Source organism: Pagrus pagrus (genome assembly GCF_965226575.1).
Source record: "Pagrus pagrus genome assembly, chromosome: 19".
Classification (NCBI taxonomy): domain Eukaryota; kingdom Metazoa; phylum Chordata; class Actinopteri; order Spariformes; family Sparidae; genus Pagrus; species Pagrus pagrus.
The window spans coordinates 17261570-17277029 of record NC_140203.1 but is presented as its reverse complement, the minus strand read 5'-3'; the positions used below and the strand labels follow the sequence as shown (position 1 = coordinate 17277029).

Below are 15460 nucleotides of genomic sequence, written 5' to 3'. Positions count from 1 at the left end.
GCTGTTTTTGGGAGGGAGCGAGATGGAGATGGAGTGTGATGACATTGTGAAGTAGCGTGGAATCATGGGAGTTGCTGTCCTTTATCCAGCAACAGAAGGCGCAGCAAACGCCAATGAATAATGTTATTTCTTATCACGAGTGACTAATACAAATAACTTCTTTCCTCTTTCCCTGACATATCATTTTTTTCCCCCCATGTTTCATCGGGAGTTATAGCAACCAAAGAGGGCAAGAGAATATGACACTATTGATAGGCAACCAAATGAAACACACCATTGACTCAAATAAAATTATGGATTTCTGCAGACTTCGAAAAAAGTAAAAAAAATACATCGGTCAAGTTGTATATAGACATTTTAATGCTGAAATATTACGTATTAAGCCTTTAAGAATTACTTTATTGGTTGCAACAAAGTGAATTATAGATTTAGTCTTTTTTCCCCACACAAGCTTTGGCTGTGATCACTTAAAATCAGAGAGGTTTCCAATTCAAACCTTGGGAATCCAGTGGCTCACAGTGGTTGTTTTCAAACTGGTGTCACCCACCACTCCCCAGTGCCGAGGCTCACAACACACAACTATTCCCACAGGGAACGTCCTCACATGGGAAATAAATCTCTCTCCTTCCTGTTGTCACACCTGTAACACACCTGTCTTGTTTTGTAGCCTTCCATAGGCCGTGTTTGCACATGTATGTGTGTGTGTGTGTGTGTGTGTGTGTGTGTGTGTGTGTTTATAAGAGATATATCTATATATAGATTAGAGAGCTCAGGTACAGACTGTCCTGTTTAAACCACCTGATAGTCCCCACAGCAGGACTCACCATAGCCACCATTGCCTATATACCCCAGAGACACACACAAACACACACACACAAACACACAGAATTAAGTATTTCATCATTCACATGAGCAGTGCTTCCTTTACTGAATGGTTGGGGGATGGTTCACCTCTCTGTGTCATTGTTGGTTTCTCCTTTATTTCATTAAATGTATGTTAAGTTACAAAACTCAGGAACGCTACTGGACGATCCACATCACTATGATGACAACATTGATGACTGACTGAAAAAAGTCCTTCTGATTATTTCAAAAGATGAGTGGAGGTTTTCCCAAAGATATTCTCTCTGCCGGTGTCCCCGATAAGGACACTAATAAGAGCGGATGCAGCTCTGTTAATGCAACGTTTGGTGTCTACAATATTTTTACATGAGCTCTGTTTCTTCCTCCCCGAAGAGAAGAAACACATTCTTCACTGACCTTTAACTCAGTCCAGTAAACTTCCATTTAAATGTGACCCAGAGGCACAAAATTAAAAATGACGCGCCGAGGCTGCTACTAAACCACCGATGTCTCAACATCTCAGCATTTTAACTTCTTCATTCATTAAACGAAAGTCTGGAAGGAAGTGAAAAAGACAACCATCTGTCATCTTTTACCTCCCACGCCAAAAAGGAGACAATTTTACAGACTGAATGAGAAATGGCACAAATGATATTGTGTGTGTGCATATACGTATTCATGTGTGTCCGTGCGTGGCAGTGTTATGAGAAAAGAAAGTCACCTTAACGAAGACGTCGGTAAGTTTAACTCCAATGCAGTTTCTGGGCCCGCCGCCGAAGGAACACAGGAAGTGCTCGTGGCCTGCATTCCTGCACGTACACAAAGATTTACAGGGTTAAACATACACACAACATGTCAGAGATGCAAAAATCAATATTCTGACGAGGGTAAGATGAACAGAAAACTTTTTGTTGTGTACAAATCAGAGCAATCAAGTCCGTATTGAGGACTCTCTCAGGACTGGATTTAAATTCCATTCATTGTTTGTTCTCTGCAGAATAATGACCACTTCATGCATGTTGCTTGTGTCTTACAAAACTGTCAAAGAAGGCGCTGTTATCCACATCAGATGTGACGTCACGATGGTCAGACGTCACATCTCTCATCCAGTGATTGGACCCAAATGGTGGCCAGTGGTCACTGATCATACAAGTAAACCTTGTTCATCTTTAATTCATGCAGATGTGATCAAATCTGGCACTGTAAGAATGTCTTTCACACGCAACACTGTATATTCAATTCCAATCTGGAATACAGTGCAGTATTGTCTGAACATGTTTATCCGTTAAAGCTGACTTTTATAGACTTCTAACAATACAATTAATATTTCAAGCCATGCTTGCGTCATGACTCCAGGCAGAGTCGGTCTGTTTGTCAGTCCACCAGTTTAGTCCAGACTGAAATATCTCATCAACTATCAGATGAACAGAGTATGAATTGTAATCACATTGGTGAGCCCCTGACCTTTCATGTAGCGCCACCATCCGGTTATCATTACCAAATGTTAGCATACCAACATGCTAAACTAAGATGGTGAACGTGGTATAAACATTATATGCGCTTAACATCAACATGTTAGCGTTGTCATTGTTATTTCATGTTAGCATGCTGAGGTCAACATTTATCTTAAAGCACAGCCTCACAGAGCTGCTGGCATAGCTGCTGACTCTTAGCCTTGTTTAAAGATTCCATTTATTATTACACGTAAAATTCTTCTTTAAAGTTTCCTACTGATTTTCAGTAACAGTCCATAAAATGTCCTTAGTTTTTCCTGAGGTTGCAGGAGAGGTTACTGGGGAAATGATTATGGGTGATACAAAGTAAAAACTGACACACCCACTGAAGCGTTAGCTAAGTGGGCTCAGCAGTAATAATAGTGTTATTGGTATTCACTCAATAAAGTCACTAACCTAGATCTTCATGAACAAATAATATGTTACTTATAAATAATACATTTCCTCATTCCAATTGAAGATTTCGGGTCAACTGTTTACATGGGATGGGGTAAACAGGGTCTGGTATTTACATGCAACAACAAATTTTATCTGATCAGCTGTGTGGCATGTGCAAAAGAGAATGAGATCGTCCCCCCTTCTCATGTGATATTTTAGCTCTTTTGGTGCGTCTCTGGTCAGCTCCCTGTCCTGAAGATGGACATCTATCCTCATCTATGTTAAGATGCATAATGAAAACCAAACATGGATCGACTTTGTTGTGAAGTACCAGTTGTCAAAAATTCCACAGGGTGCCTTCAAGAGCCAAGTTCAAGGACTCAAATAGCACCTGTCTGAACTGGAAATGCACCTTTGTACAACATGCCTCAACCTCTCACCTCTCTGTGGCGTGAGAGCCAGTGAACGGGTCTAAAGGTGCACAGTAACACAACATGAGCCTGAATCATTTTCACTACTTGACACATGTTGCCCGTCTGATTCTCTCCGTCGTACCTGCTGTAACTCCTCTAAAAATATACTCAAAATAAAGAGATGCTGGTTGTTTCCAGCCGACAGGTTTGTCAACAGCCTGCTAATGCAGGCCATCTCTCCCCTCTCACCACTAATGCATCCTGTCTTCCTGAAACCTGAGCTCTGATTAAAGGCAAACAGGAAGCATTAGTGGTGTGTATAGTCTGGGCCCAGTGTGTGTGAGAGGGCATTGTGTGTGTGAGAGACAGAGAGAGAAGGGAGAATATTAGTGTTCTCTGCAGCATCTGTCTAATGGTTTAATGTTCTATTAGGCTCATCCTGAAACAGTAAGATGTGTAGCGTACAATGCCGGCCTGTAACACTGAGACACACAGAGAGGGGAAATCTTACCAAGCACACCAGCATGAGGCTATATCAAATATGCTAAGTGGATGGGAAGTAAATTAGACACGTATAATCTGTTGTACAGTATAATTAATTTTTCTACTGTAATGAGAGAGCAGTCTGACACACTACCACTGAGCTCTGGGCCTAGAAGACATTTAAATTATCCAATTATCCAATTAAGTCTTAGTTTTAACAGAAGTGCAACAGCTGAGCACTGAAACATTTGTATTTCTGGGTCCATGCTGTTGTTTACTGGTATAATTGTTTACTGGAGCCAAATATCTTTGGAGTGATGCTACAGAAGAACCATCCACAAAGAAGCCTTTGGCAAGAGGTTTTTTAAAGTAGCCCCCAAAGGTGCCATTAAAAAACAGTAATTGTATGCTAAGCTAGTCACTCAGTGCACAGCAGGTCAGATAAAAATGCAAAACTGTGAATTTGTCAACAGCCAAACATGCTATTGAGCACATAAGGAGTAAAGTTTCCAGTTAGAAATACATGGTGAATACATATTTACATGGGTTTAAATGTTGCAGCTCTTTCAAGGAAATGAATCAAAAATGAATTAAATAACTCATTAAACTAACTAAAATAACTGTTTCAGAGTGCTATTTTTCCGACAATTAGTACCAAAACAAATGACAAACCTATTAAAGGGAAATTTTCACATAATTATAGCAATTATAACAAAACATTAATATGCCATTGAAACTATAGAATGAATGAGTCGAAGGAACTGAAGTAACACAGAAATCTACATACATCATGTCCATTATTACACAGACCATGACAGACAGACCTGAAGTTATCTGTAGGATTCATATGTTGACTTGTATGATTTCTCTTCATTCATAAAGCAGTTGATTTCCTGTGTCTAGCAACCACACTCTAATCTGCAATCACATATCAAAGACAGAAAACACATGTCAGTACTTTTTGTTGACAAGAAGGAAACTCCCTGTTCTCAGATTTATCTAACGACACGACCCGCTGCAGTAGCTCGGATTTTTATCTGTGTTTGGTAGCGTTTCCGATTCATTTATCTACGGCCAGAGCCTGTGTGGGCGTTTGGCTGATAGGATGTTAACTTGCCAGCTCCGCTGTTTGCTTCCAACTGGAAAAGCACACACACACGAATGCGCGGGATGACGATGTGTACTGGGACACACACAGCCGACAATGTACGCAGCTATCGCACCGACACACAAATAGACGATGTGGTTAAAGTGTAGTTATTGTAGGTGGGCTCGTTATGTAACAGGACTGCAGTCATTAAATTAAATAGCCAGGTGGCAAGGAGAGGAGCCAGGCAACTATCAAGGCAGACAGGAAAATAATCTCCAGGAAGACTGACAGATGGAGAAGCAGAGAAAGAAGCAGGTAGGAGGAAAAGGAAACAGACCGGAAGATAAATGGAGGCTTGGAGAGTAGCTACAGCAAACACACACACACAGACAGAGAGACAGTTAATGTATTCATCCTGAGGGAAATTCACTAGTTAAGACTGACATAAATCAAACGTTGCATCTCCTTCACCAACAATTACCGCTTAGCCTCAAGCCAATTGGTTCCTCCTGAAGAAGTGACTATTAGAAATGTAAAAACGGGTCACAAACGCAGTCGTCTTTCTAAAAAAGGCTAAACAATCTCCTCAAACAGGTGGACACAGGACTTTTTAGTAATCAAACTACCAGGAACAGGAAATGATGCATTTGTTGGGGACTGATTTTAGCAGGTGAATTTGGAGTGCTAGTTAGTGTTTACAACAGCAGGATGGTAAGAAACTGATCCAGATGGTTTCTTACACAGAACCATCTGAGAAGTTGGAAAGTGATTGGAAAAAAGAGGGCACCTTCAAAAATGACTTGGCAGATGATTGGATGAACCATCTGTCTATTACGGGCTAACTTCAACCAATCAGAGCAACGAACCAGAGTTGGTAAATCAAACTCTTGGTGAAATCAGTCTGGAGAAAAGTGAAAACACCCTTTGCATTGAGAAAATCCTTCAGTGCCGTTCTTTGCTCTTCTTTAAATTAAATATACTCTTCAGATCTGATATAACTGATGCTAGGAGCAGCCATGCTGCTAGCATCTCTTTAGAAGAAGCCACTGTTGTTTTCAAAAGAACAGACGCGTAGCTTGAAGCCTGGCAAGATGGATTCTTGTGTGGATGCAGCTGCCTCACAAAGTAAGCAGGACGGTGTATGTGGGCAGGATGTGTGGGCAGGATCTAGGCAAAAGCATTCGAGGCACATGCCTTGGGCCTCCTTGCCACTAGGGGGCACAGACAGAGGGGAAAGAACATTGACTGTGTATATATTAAATAATGTCTAACATACATTTAAAAACATTTTAAAAATATAAACCAAAAAGAATCTCAGATCCAGACCTTTACTTCAATATTTACATATGTATTTATTCATTTTTTGAAACGGGAGCTGTAGTTTTTCTATAAATACGTGCGTGTGAACACAAGAATAAAAATAAATAGGCTCAAATTAATGAGCATAATAATAATCACGTGCCGTTTAAAACATTATGTTTGTTTACCAAATATCAAATTATGCACTCGGGGGGGAAATGCAGTCTGCCCAGTGTAATCTACCCATTTATTCCAGCCCCGCCTTTGTACATTGTTGTTAAGAGTCTTGTCAGCTTGTGCGAAGGTGTGGCTCAGTCTTCATAGATTTTGACAACAATGGAGATCTGCTGCACAGCTACACAAACAATACCAGTAAGATCAGTAAGATCACTTCATTCTTTGATTTTCAAAAGGTTTGTTGACTAAGAAAAATATATCACCAGATTCCCAGACTTATTCTTTCAGGCACAGAATCCTCTGACATTACGAGTTACGGCCAAAGTTTGAGGCACGTACATTTCACAATTTTTCCATATTCTGTTTGTAGTATATTTTTAGAATACCTTTGCTGGGTTTTACATCATATTGTCTGCAGGAAAGTCTCCTCTGACTCATTCTTTAACCCCATCCCACGCACACACACACACACACACACACACACACACACACACACACACACACGACGAGCACAGGGAATCCCCATTGGTAAAAACGGGTGTGAGGTGGCCAGTTACCATGGCAGCAGCTACCTGTCTATTCATTCAGATTTCTCCCTTTCACAGAGTGTTCGGTTGCCTTTATGGCACCCATTGATAAGTTAACACTGTGTTTTATGAAGGCAGGTGAACACATTGGTTAACAAAGAGTATTTTTTTATGTCATTTATTTATTCTAATGTGTGATCATAAAGATTCCTCTAAAGAATAAAGCCTTTTTTATCTACTGGGTCACAAAGAGGATGTCTCTGCTGTCGCCAAAATACAATTACAAAAAAATAATAAACTAGTACAGAGCTCAGAACCTCACATCGTGACAAGCGAGAGACACTGAGAGTTCGTCTATTAAAATGAATCATTTCTCAATCTTGAAAAATGGTTGCAGCAGCAAGAAAAGGAAAGAAAGAAAAAGGGGTAATCCCTCCTGTGAAATTGCTTCTAATGATGCTGTGTGTGCACGTGTGTGTCTGTGTATTTTATTTATCGGTCAGCTTCAATAAAAATGGTTTTATAATGGTGCTTACTATTAAATGATAGAGGGACGCCCCTTTCCTTTTTGCAAAGGATTTTTAATAACATAATACTTTTTTCATTATCATATAATGCTTACCTGTGTGGACCCCAGAAAGAGTTGTTGCTATCTTGCTAGTGGCTGATGGGGAATTCAAATAAATAAATTTTAAAAAAAAAGGACAGGATCCTCTCTGACTCATTTTTCTGTACACCATCCCACTCCACAAGGCATTTTTCTCCCCCACCCTGCACACACACACACACACACACACACACACACACACACACACACACACACACACACACACACACACACACACACACACACACACACACGCACAGGGGGAATCCCTATTGGTAAAGATGGTGTCAGGTGACCCGTTTCCATGACAGCGGCTGCCTACATACATACATTCATAGATTCCCCCCCTCCCCTTTTTGCTCTGTCGCCTGAATGAAGGCGCATGAATGAGAATAAACAGGTGAATGGAGGACGTGCATGAATAGAAAAACCCTCGACAGAGGAAGTGAATTAGTGCAGGAGCCAGGGTCAGGTTTCATTTTTTCCCCGAGCAGGTAGCACACAGGTGCGAGCGAGGGATGTTGACTCATAGCTGGTCTTCAACTGTCTCTTTGTGTATCTCTTTTGTGCTCGGAAGCCACGCAAATCTGTTTATTTTTCCTGGCTGGTCCGCGCTGCACAGCACATGTGAAAGTGATCAGGTCAGATTTGTGCGCTCAGGCATTGTTAATCTATCTGCATTGGTTGCTATGGTAACAACGTAGGCGTACGCTAACGAGCGTGATTTTCCAATACAGAATCATAAAGCAAGCTGCAGTCTGGACCCCCGGACAAAGTTGATTACTAGTCCACTGTGTGTGGAAGGATGACAAAACAGATTTCTGCTATGTTTCTCTTCTTTGGTCTTTCTGGGTTTCATAAAAATGTCTTTTTGCCTTGCCATTTCTTAAATGCTTCCCCTCTCTACCGCCTTCCATTTGTCAGTGTGCTTATGTGATGCCACAGTTAGCCCCAGTAAGGGGCAGGTAGGGTGTGTGAACAGAGCTGCACACACTGTAGACGTTTTTAAGGATAAACCACCTTTAATGTGGTCACAAAAAGTTACAGGTTCAGTTCCCTGAGAAAGTAACCTGCAACAGTAGACAGTCACAGCCGTGGTTGGATGTGTACGTGAAGACAACAGCGTCCATAGTTTGACAACAGACAAGCCCGGACTCAGAGGGGAATAGCACTAGCGTATCATAACAAAATATTGGTGAAATGAACTAGTTTCGTGGCAGATAATGCTCATAGAGGCTGCGCTTCGGTGCCCGGATCACTTGCATTATATGGATATACGCGGCGCTCCACTGGATCTAATTTTGTCCGAACGACGCCAAATGACACCAAAGTTATCTGGGTGAGTAAATCATTGTATTTTATGCTAGAAATAAGGTCCAGGTTGTAAAAAACAGTAGTTATCCTTTAAATATAGCTCACTCATTTATTGGAGTTTTATTGTACTGAAAAGTGTAATAATATAAACCAATATAATTTTGCACTACCATATGGAACCTGAAGATTCATGTGTAGCTGTAAATGTGTAGCTTTTAGTCATTATCTTGAGAAGATGAAAAGGTGGTCTTCATCTGGAGCAACATAAGTGCACTTGTACACGACAATTCATTCTGACATTTAATGAATGTGAGCACAAAGCAGCATTATCAAGAGGGAAATGTCACTGAATTTAGACATCTGAGATGTTGAAACCGATCACATATGCTAGCTCGAACACTATCTAACATTTAGGTTACTTCCAGCTAAAGCCAACTGTTTCAGGACTGGCAAGAATAAGCAAGTTATTGGCACATCTTTGTGAAATAGGCAATGTTGGAGGCATAAACACATTGGGGACTACTGTAACAAGGCTGGCAAGCTAAAAGCTAGTATGCTCACAAGCTGGAAAAACGCTTGTGCTATTACGTCATAATAGCTCTCAGCTTCCTTTTTTCTTTGCAGCTACTGGGCCATTTACTCCTGTCTGGCATTTTGACCTCAGGTATTGTACAGTCACGATAACTTCCTCCATTTAAGACTCTCCAGCTCTCTGTTTCTTCAAAGGTCAGCACTGTCAGGACGGCTTGCTGTTGGCAACGATTCAAATTTGGTTCAAAAAAGGTGTTTATTTTTACCTCCATAAGCAAATCCACTTGCCTTTTTGACCATGATGCACTTTCTGACGTGTATAAAAAAGGGCTAAGGAAATTACTGCCAGCTAGCATCCAGTGAACAGATTTTGCTCAAATGACATGGTGACTCCATATCTTCTTTCTTTCTTCTTACCAGAATGCTCTGAAATCACATGTAAAGGCATTTTTCCAAAGAATTGCTTGGCTGTAACTTTGAAAATGATACTTTTACAGATTGTGATGTTTACAAAGGCGACATGTCACTACCTGAAGTCGGGTTACAGCAAATGTTATGACATGCCGACTACAGACAGACAAAACTTTAACCCAGAGAGAGACAAGGTTTCTTTGTTTCTGCAGGGGTCAGAGGGTTCACTGGCTGTAAGAAATTGTGTTTTATGCATAGCACTCCCATGTGTGTGGGAAAGACTTGTCATGAATACAAATGGACCCACATATAGTGCCCACATACGCTTCAATACACATCGTTTCTTCATTCCCTTCTCTTTTAAATTTATGACCACTTTTCCCTTTTTTGATGTGTTTCCCTTTACTTGTCTTTGAGGTTCTTTGTATCATGCCTCCATTTCCAATACAGCTTGTGTGTGTTCTGCATCATATTATTGTTCCTAAGTAAGCTAAGTCTAAGCCTCTTTACTGTATGGAGGAATATGGGATATGACACTCAAGTCTATTTCTGCACCAACTTCTAAACTTAATAAACAGACAAATTCAGAGTCTGACCTTCCGCTCCATCTCTCTGGCAGGAAGCTGTCCGGCTGCTGGAACACTTCTGGGTCACGGTGGACAGATTGGCTGATGTATATCGCACCATAACCCTTTGGGACATGAAACCCTGCGAGTGTGGAGTCCTACACACAAACACAGGGGGAGACATCACATTATTATATTTTATTTAAATCAACCGATATGTACTTCTCTTTCTCTGTATCCATGCAATATATCTAGATTGAAAAGCAAAGAAAGTGCTGGTCAAGATCATTTTTGTGACGATCTACATCAGTTTTCCTGCAGCTTTCCAGCAGCTGACAACTGAATACATAAGGCTTGGAACATTGTGATATCTCTAACTATTTGCACTGAGGGAAACACTGACACCGACGTGACGCAACTTTCGAGACATACTATTAATACTCCTCTGAAGCTAAATGAATGGGGAGACTTCTTTAACCCTCATGTTGGGCCTGAATGATTCTTAAATTTTTAAACAAAAATTCCCCGAGTCTGGAAAAGGAGCCACCTTGAGGCAAAAAGACCACTTCCACAATTGTTGCCCTTTCAATTCATCTTTTCACTCCATCCATTAGCCGCTGCACTAATGGACTGCCAGAGAACATGATCACTGTTTCTCTTTCTTCTACCCTCTTTCTCATTTTTCTCTCCGCCTCTCTCTGCTGGAGTGGAAAATCTTTTACAAATCTCTTTCTTTCTCACAGAGAAACGCCTCTGCCCTTGCCGAGTTCATTCCCTCTCCCTCTCTCTCTCTCTGTCATACACACACACACACATTCAGGTTGCTTCAACTTTTGCATATCTTAGTTCCACCTGGATGGACCTTCTACTTTTTCCACCTGATTGTGAATACTAATAATCTCTCTCTGAGTGTTACACACCCACCTGCACACATAAACATCTCATCAACTCTTTTCACTTCCCACCCGGCACTTCCCTTTCTGCTTATCCTTTTATTAGTAGCATGTTTGAGGTTTTACAGGAGGTTTTATTTTGGGGGAAGTGCAACTGTCACTCTTTCCGATTGTGTTCCTTGTTAATTATCCAATATTACAACATCACTTTGATACATTTCCAAACAAAGCAACAGAAAGGACTGCATGAAGTATCAATATGTCACTAATTAACTGGAAGAAAAATTATTTATTTACTCACGTTATTACTTCATTATAATTCACTGAAGCAAAATAAGTACTGTACCTTTCAACACAAACAATCTAGTCTACTTGAGTCAGCATCATTATTGTGGTACTCTTTCCTCCCACGATAACAAATCCATCTTGCTTTCTTTTCGTTTTTATTGTTTTATATCCTGACCTTTGTGGACTACATGACTTCAAAAATGAAATGCACCTTTTCTTTGAGTTCTTTCGTCTGTAAAACTCTCTGAAACCACACACGTCATGAACCCGGTCCCACTGAGGCCGACAGGAATCAAAGTGTGCCAGTGCGTTTCCAAGAAGTGACAAATGACTTTCCGCTCGGCTTCACAGTGTCACCAGCACACATCGCTCGCACCCCCACCCACCACCACCAGCCCACCCCACATCCCTTCCTTCCGGGGAAGCGGAGCCGATCAATCACAGAGATGGATCAATGCCTCTGATTGGGCTGTTGCGTAAGGCTGTTTGATGAGGCCACAATGATCAAAGACAGCTGGTTGCGGGAGGAGGCGGAGACGCTGCGAGCGGCCCGTCCTAGGAGTAAGCAGCCGGCCAATCAAGAAGGACGAAAGGTGGGATTCTATTGGCTGACAGTGATGATGTCAAACCAGAAAGCAATCATTACAATGAATGAAAATCAATGTTGTAACAAATACAGAAGAACTACAGGATGTAGGACAACAAAACAGGTTATAGGAAGGAATATTATAAACCTTCATGGATAATAATGCACCTGTAAACAGAGCGTGTGGAAAAATTGGCTGCATTGAACAACTTGTAATAAACAAGAGGTGTACAAAATAACAGAAACACTGGTCCTACAGTACCAGCTCAGTGAATTTCAGCTCAATGCCTCTGTGCAGTAATTGGTCCAATAACGTTTCATGTGTCATGTCGCGTTACAACACATACACTGCTGAAATACTGATACCTCTGTTAACGCCTACAGGCAAAGCTTGTAGTAATGTAGCTATCTTTGTTTTACTGTAACTCCTGTCTCACCTGCAACACTGCAAATTATTTTAATTCTGCAAAAGAGAGAAAGTCTAAAAATGTAAGGGGTTGTTACAGGGTGCCCACCAACAGAAGTCAAAAAACACTTCATACAAATAAACAAGCCTCAAACGGACCGATCAACAAAACTAAACAAGACCAAAATGGTATTTAGAGCAGCGCTGACAGATAGTAACTCTCAGTACTGTGCAGTACACACAGGAGAGAGGCCCCTTCAGTGTAAGACACTTTCAGCTACAGTTATATGTCGCCATCTAGAGGAGAAAAGTGCAATACAGAAAACAGCAAACAAAATCCTGGCTAGTTTCAAGGTATAATAATGACCATCACACATTCTGTACAGGAACGGGAGACATTTCACTAAATGGTCTTGTATTTTAGATCATAATATGGCACACGGTGATATCTACCTTACATTGTTTTAATATTTTGTGAAAGAAACATCTACAACAAAGTAGTCATCGCTACAATATTGTTGGTATTTGGTCAAAAAAAAAAAGAAGTGATTTTTTAAACAATCCTACCTGATCAGCTAGTCTGCGTCCACCAATGAAAGGAGGCCAAAGTCTCTGAACCTCCAGCAGTACCCCACGCAGGTATTCAGGGTCTTCTATCGCTCTCTGACGCATCTTCTCATGAACACGGAGGAAGATTTTTGTTTGTTAATTCCATTTCAAGCACAAAAAAAAAGGAAAGAAAAATAAGTTACAAAGCAAAGATTGCATACCTGTTCATTTCCACTGAGTGCCAGTGTGAAGGAGGTGAGCAGCGATGCCAGAGCTTTCGGGATCAGAGCCGAGATGAACAGCAGCAGATGCTGGGAGGCAGAGCTGGAGTCGGGCAGTGGCAAAGAGCGAAGAGAGCCAACAAAACTAGAGAGAATCGTGGAGACAGAGAGGAGTCAAAAATGTTCAAAAAATAATTAGCAAGCATGCATGGTTACAGTAAACAAACATGCACATGCTGTCACCACAGATCAACAGCCTTTACTAGCCTCTGATTTACAGACAGAAGGAGAGAGATTGTCACTGTCTATGCAATGTTGCATTGAGCCATCACAATTTTCATCGGGGTAATGACGCTGTATTTCAAGGTATTTCAATAACCCTGAACTGACCAACCAGACAAAATGCATTTTTAATTTGGTACATAAAAGAGGCTGAAAAACAAAAAATGCAGTGCTTGACTGAGGCTTCTTCAGGTGGGAACAAAGGGTTTAGGTCGTGCTGCCACTTACCATTACATGTCTCTTCTATATAATCATATATATTCACATAAAAACTTGTGCAACATGTTTGTGGAAACAAAACTACTGGCAGTCTACAGGAAGCAGAAAAAAAAACAAGAAGCCAAATGTAATGTAAATGTATTTCTGTGCTGGCTGGCTAAAAACCCAGTTGTGCTCCTGCTTCTTCTGTAATTCAATCAGCAGTGACAATGAGAGCAATCTTTGTGTGTGTGTGTGTGTGTGTGTGTGTGTGTGTGTGTGTGTGTGTATGTGTGTGTGTGTTTCTATATGCAAGAGAAAGACATAAAGACAGAGACAAGTTAGAAAGAAAGAAGGATGATGCAAGAGACTGAGAGGGGAAGAAGAGATGCAGTGGGGCGGTTTCTTCTATCTCTACTAGGAACTCTGTGTGTGTGTGTGTGTGTGTGTGTGTGTGTGTGTGTGTGTGTGTGTGTGTGTGTGTGTGTGTGTGTGTATGTGTGTGTGTGTGTGTGTGTGTGGGTGTGTGTGTGCGCCTGTCTGTGTATTTTCACATGGTACAAATAATGGTTGTATCAAGTGTTTTAAAAAGTGTCCAAAAGTCATACTTAGATAGTAAAGATATGTTAAAATATTACTTTGTTATCTGATATTTAATGTACTGAAGTATCAATGTAATTTCCTGGCACTAAATCTACTAAAGTATCAAAAGAACAATTGTAAGTAAATCATACATATATTAACATGTATACATGTATGTATGTACTGTATATTATGGGTGTACTGATTATAAGGATCTGATATTTAGCAGTTTTTTGTTTATTCACTCTAAGTTGTACTTAAGTACAGTGCTTGGGTAAATGTACTTTCATCACTGGATGCATCTGTGTCATGAAGTGAGATGTCATAAATAATCTGTTGATTGGTATCTATCCTGTCTCCCCAGTATGCTGTTCTACATGTGTTCCCAAAGTACTTCACCTAAGTGTGTATGTGTGTGTCTGTGCTGGGCTGTTAGTGTTTATGAGACAGAGGTACAGAGACGTATGCAGTCTCACCCCTGTGTGTCATTCTCCAGTTTGTCTTTGATGATGGCCATCAGTTTGTCTCTGGCGTCCAGAGCGGTGGAGAAACCCGACGACCACAGAGGAACCTTCACGTTCACCGGAGCAGAGATGAGACCTGCGGGGACAGAGGAGGAGGTTTTCAGCAAACACACAGACACAGTCAAAACCACATGGGAAAAGTCATGTTTACTGAACTGAAATAAAAGGGGAAGAGGTGGATTTTGCAATAGTGTATTGCAGAATGACAAGGTTCAAGGTTCGTCTAATTATCATTCAACAACACAGGCTTGTAAAACAAAATGTTTGGCTTACTGGATATGTCTGAAAGGGAATGAGTTGTGGTTTTTTATGTGTATGCGTATATAGTTCGTCTTTGTGTCCCTACCGTGCCAATGCTGGGTGCAGAGCTGCACGATTTCCTCGTAAAGTTCAGGCTGCTCCTCTGCTCGCACGTTCAGAAAGAGGCCCAACACCAACTCCGTCCCAAGACGCTTAAAGGCAGAGTACGCACACTCTGGATTGCCACTGCGCGCACACACACACACACACACACACACACACACACACACACACACACACACAGATCACACATTGATTGGATGAATATGTTACCTTTACCATGCCAAAACAGTTCAATCTGAGTTGTAATATGAAGTGACTGGAATGAAATACAACTATGAATCCATATTGGACCGAAAATAAATATATCCACACATCATGAAACTCTATGTACGGATAAGAACAGGAAATATGTTGATAGTAATTATTTCCATATAATTTTAAGCACCCTAACTGTTAACAGCTTATGTTGATAAGT

The 15460-nt window shown here is 40.9% G+C and overlaps 1 protein-coding gene across 7 annotated transcripts in view; it reads right to left on the bottom strand.

The window, feature by feature from the left end:
* LOC311274969 (putative cytochrome P450 120) overlaps window positions 1–15460 on the bottom strand; it is a 41206-nt gene that overhangs the window by 20939 nt on the left and 4807 nt on the right. For 6 of the 7 annotated variants that reach the window (XM_084383047.1, XM_084383050.1, XM_084383051.1 and 3 more), the window contains 6 exons: window positions 15029–15168; window positions 14635–14758; window positions 13097–13241; window positions 12894–12998; window positions 10184–10311; window positions 1565–1652 (listed from right to left, as the gene is read on the bottom strand). In XM_084383047.1, the coding sequence (XP_084239173.1) occupies window positions 1565–1652; window positions 10184–10311; window positions 12894–12998; window positions 13097–13241; window positions 14635–14758; window positions 15029–15168 (730 nt within the window). Of the gene's footprint in view, window positions 1–1564; window positions 1653–4455; window positions 4550–10183; window positions 10312–12893; window positions 12999–13096; window positions 13242–14634; window positions 14759–15028; window positions 15169–15460 lie in introns of those variants that run through there. The other variant, XR_014624800.1, reaches the window with a different exon arrangement.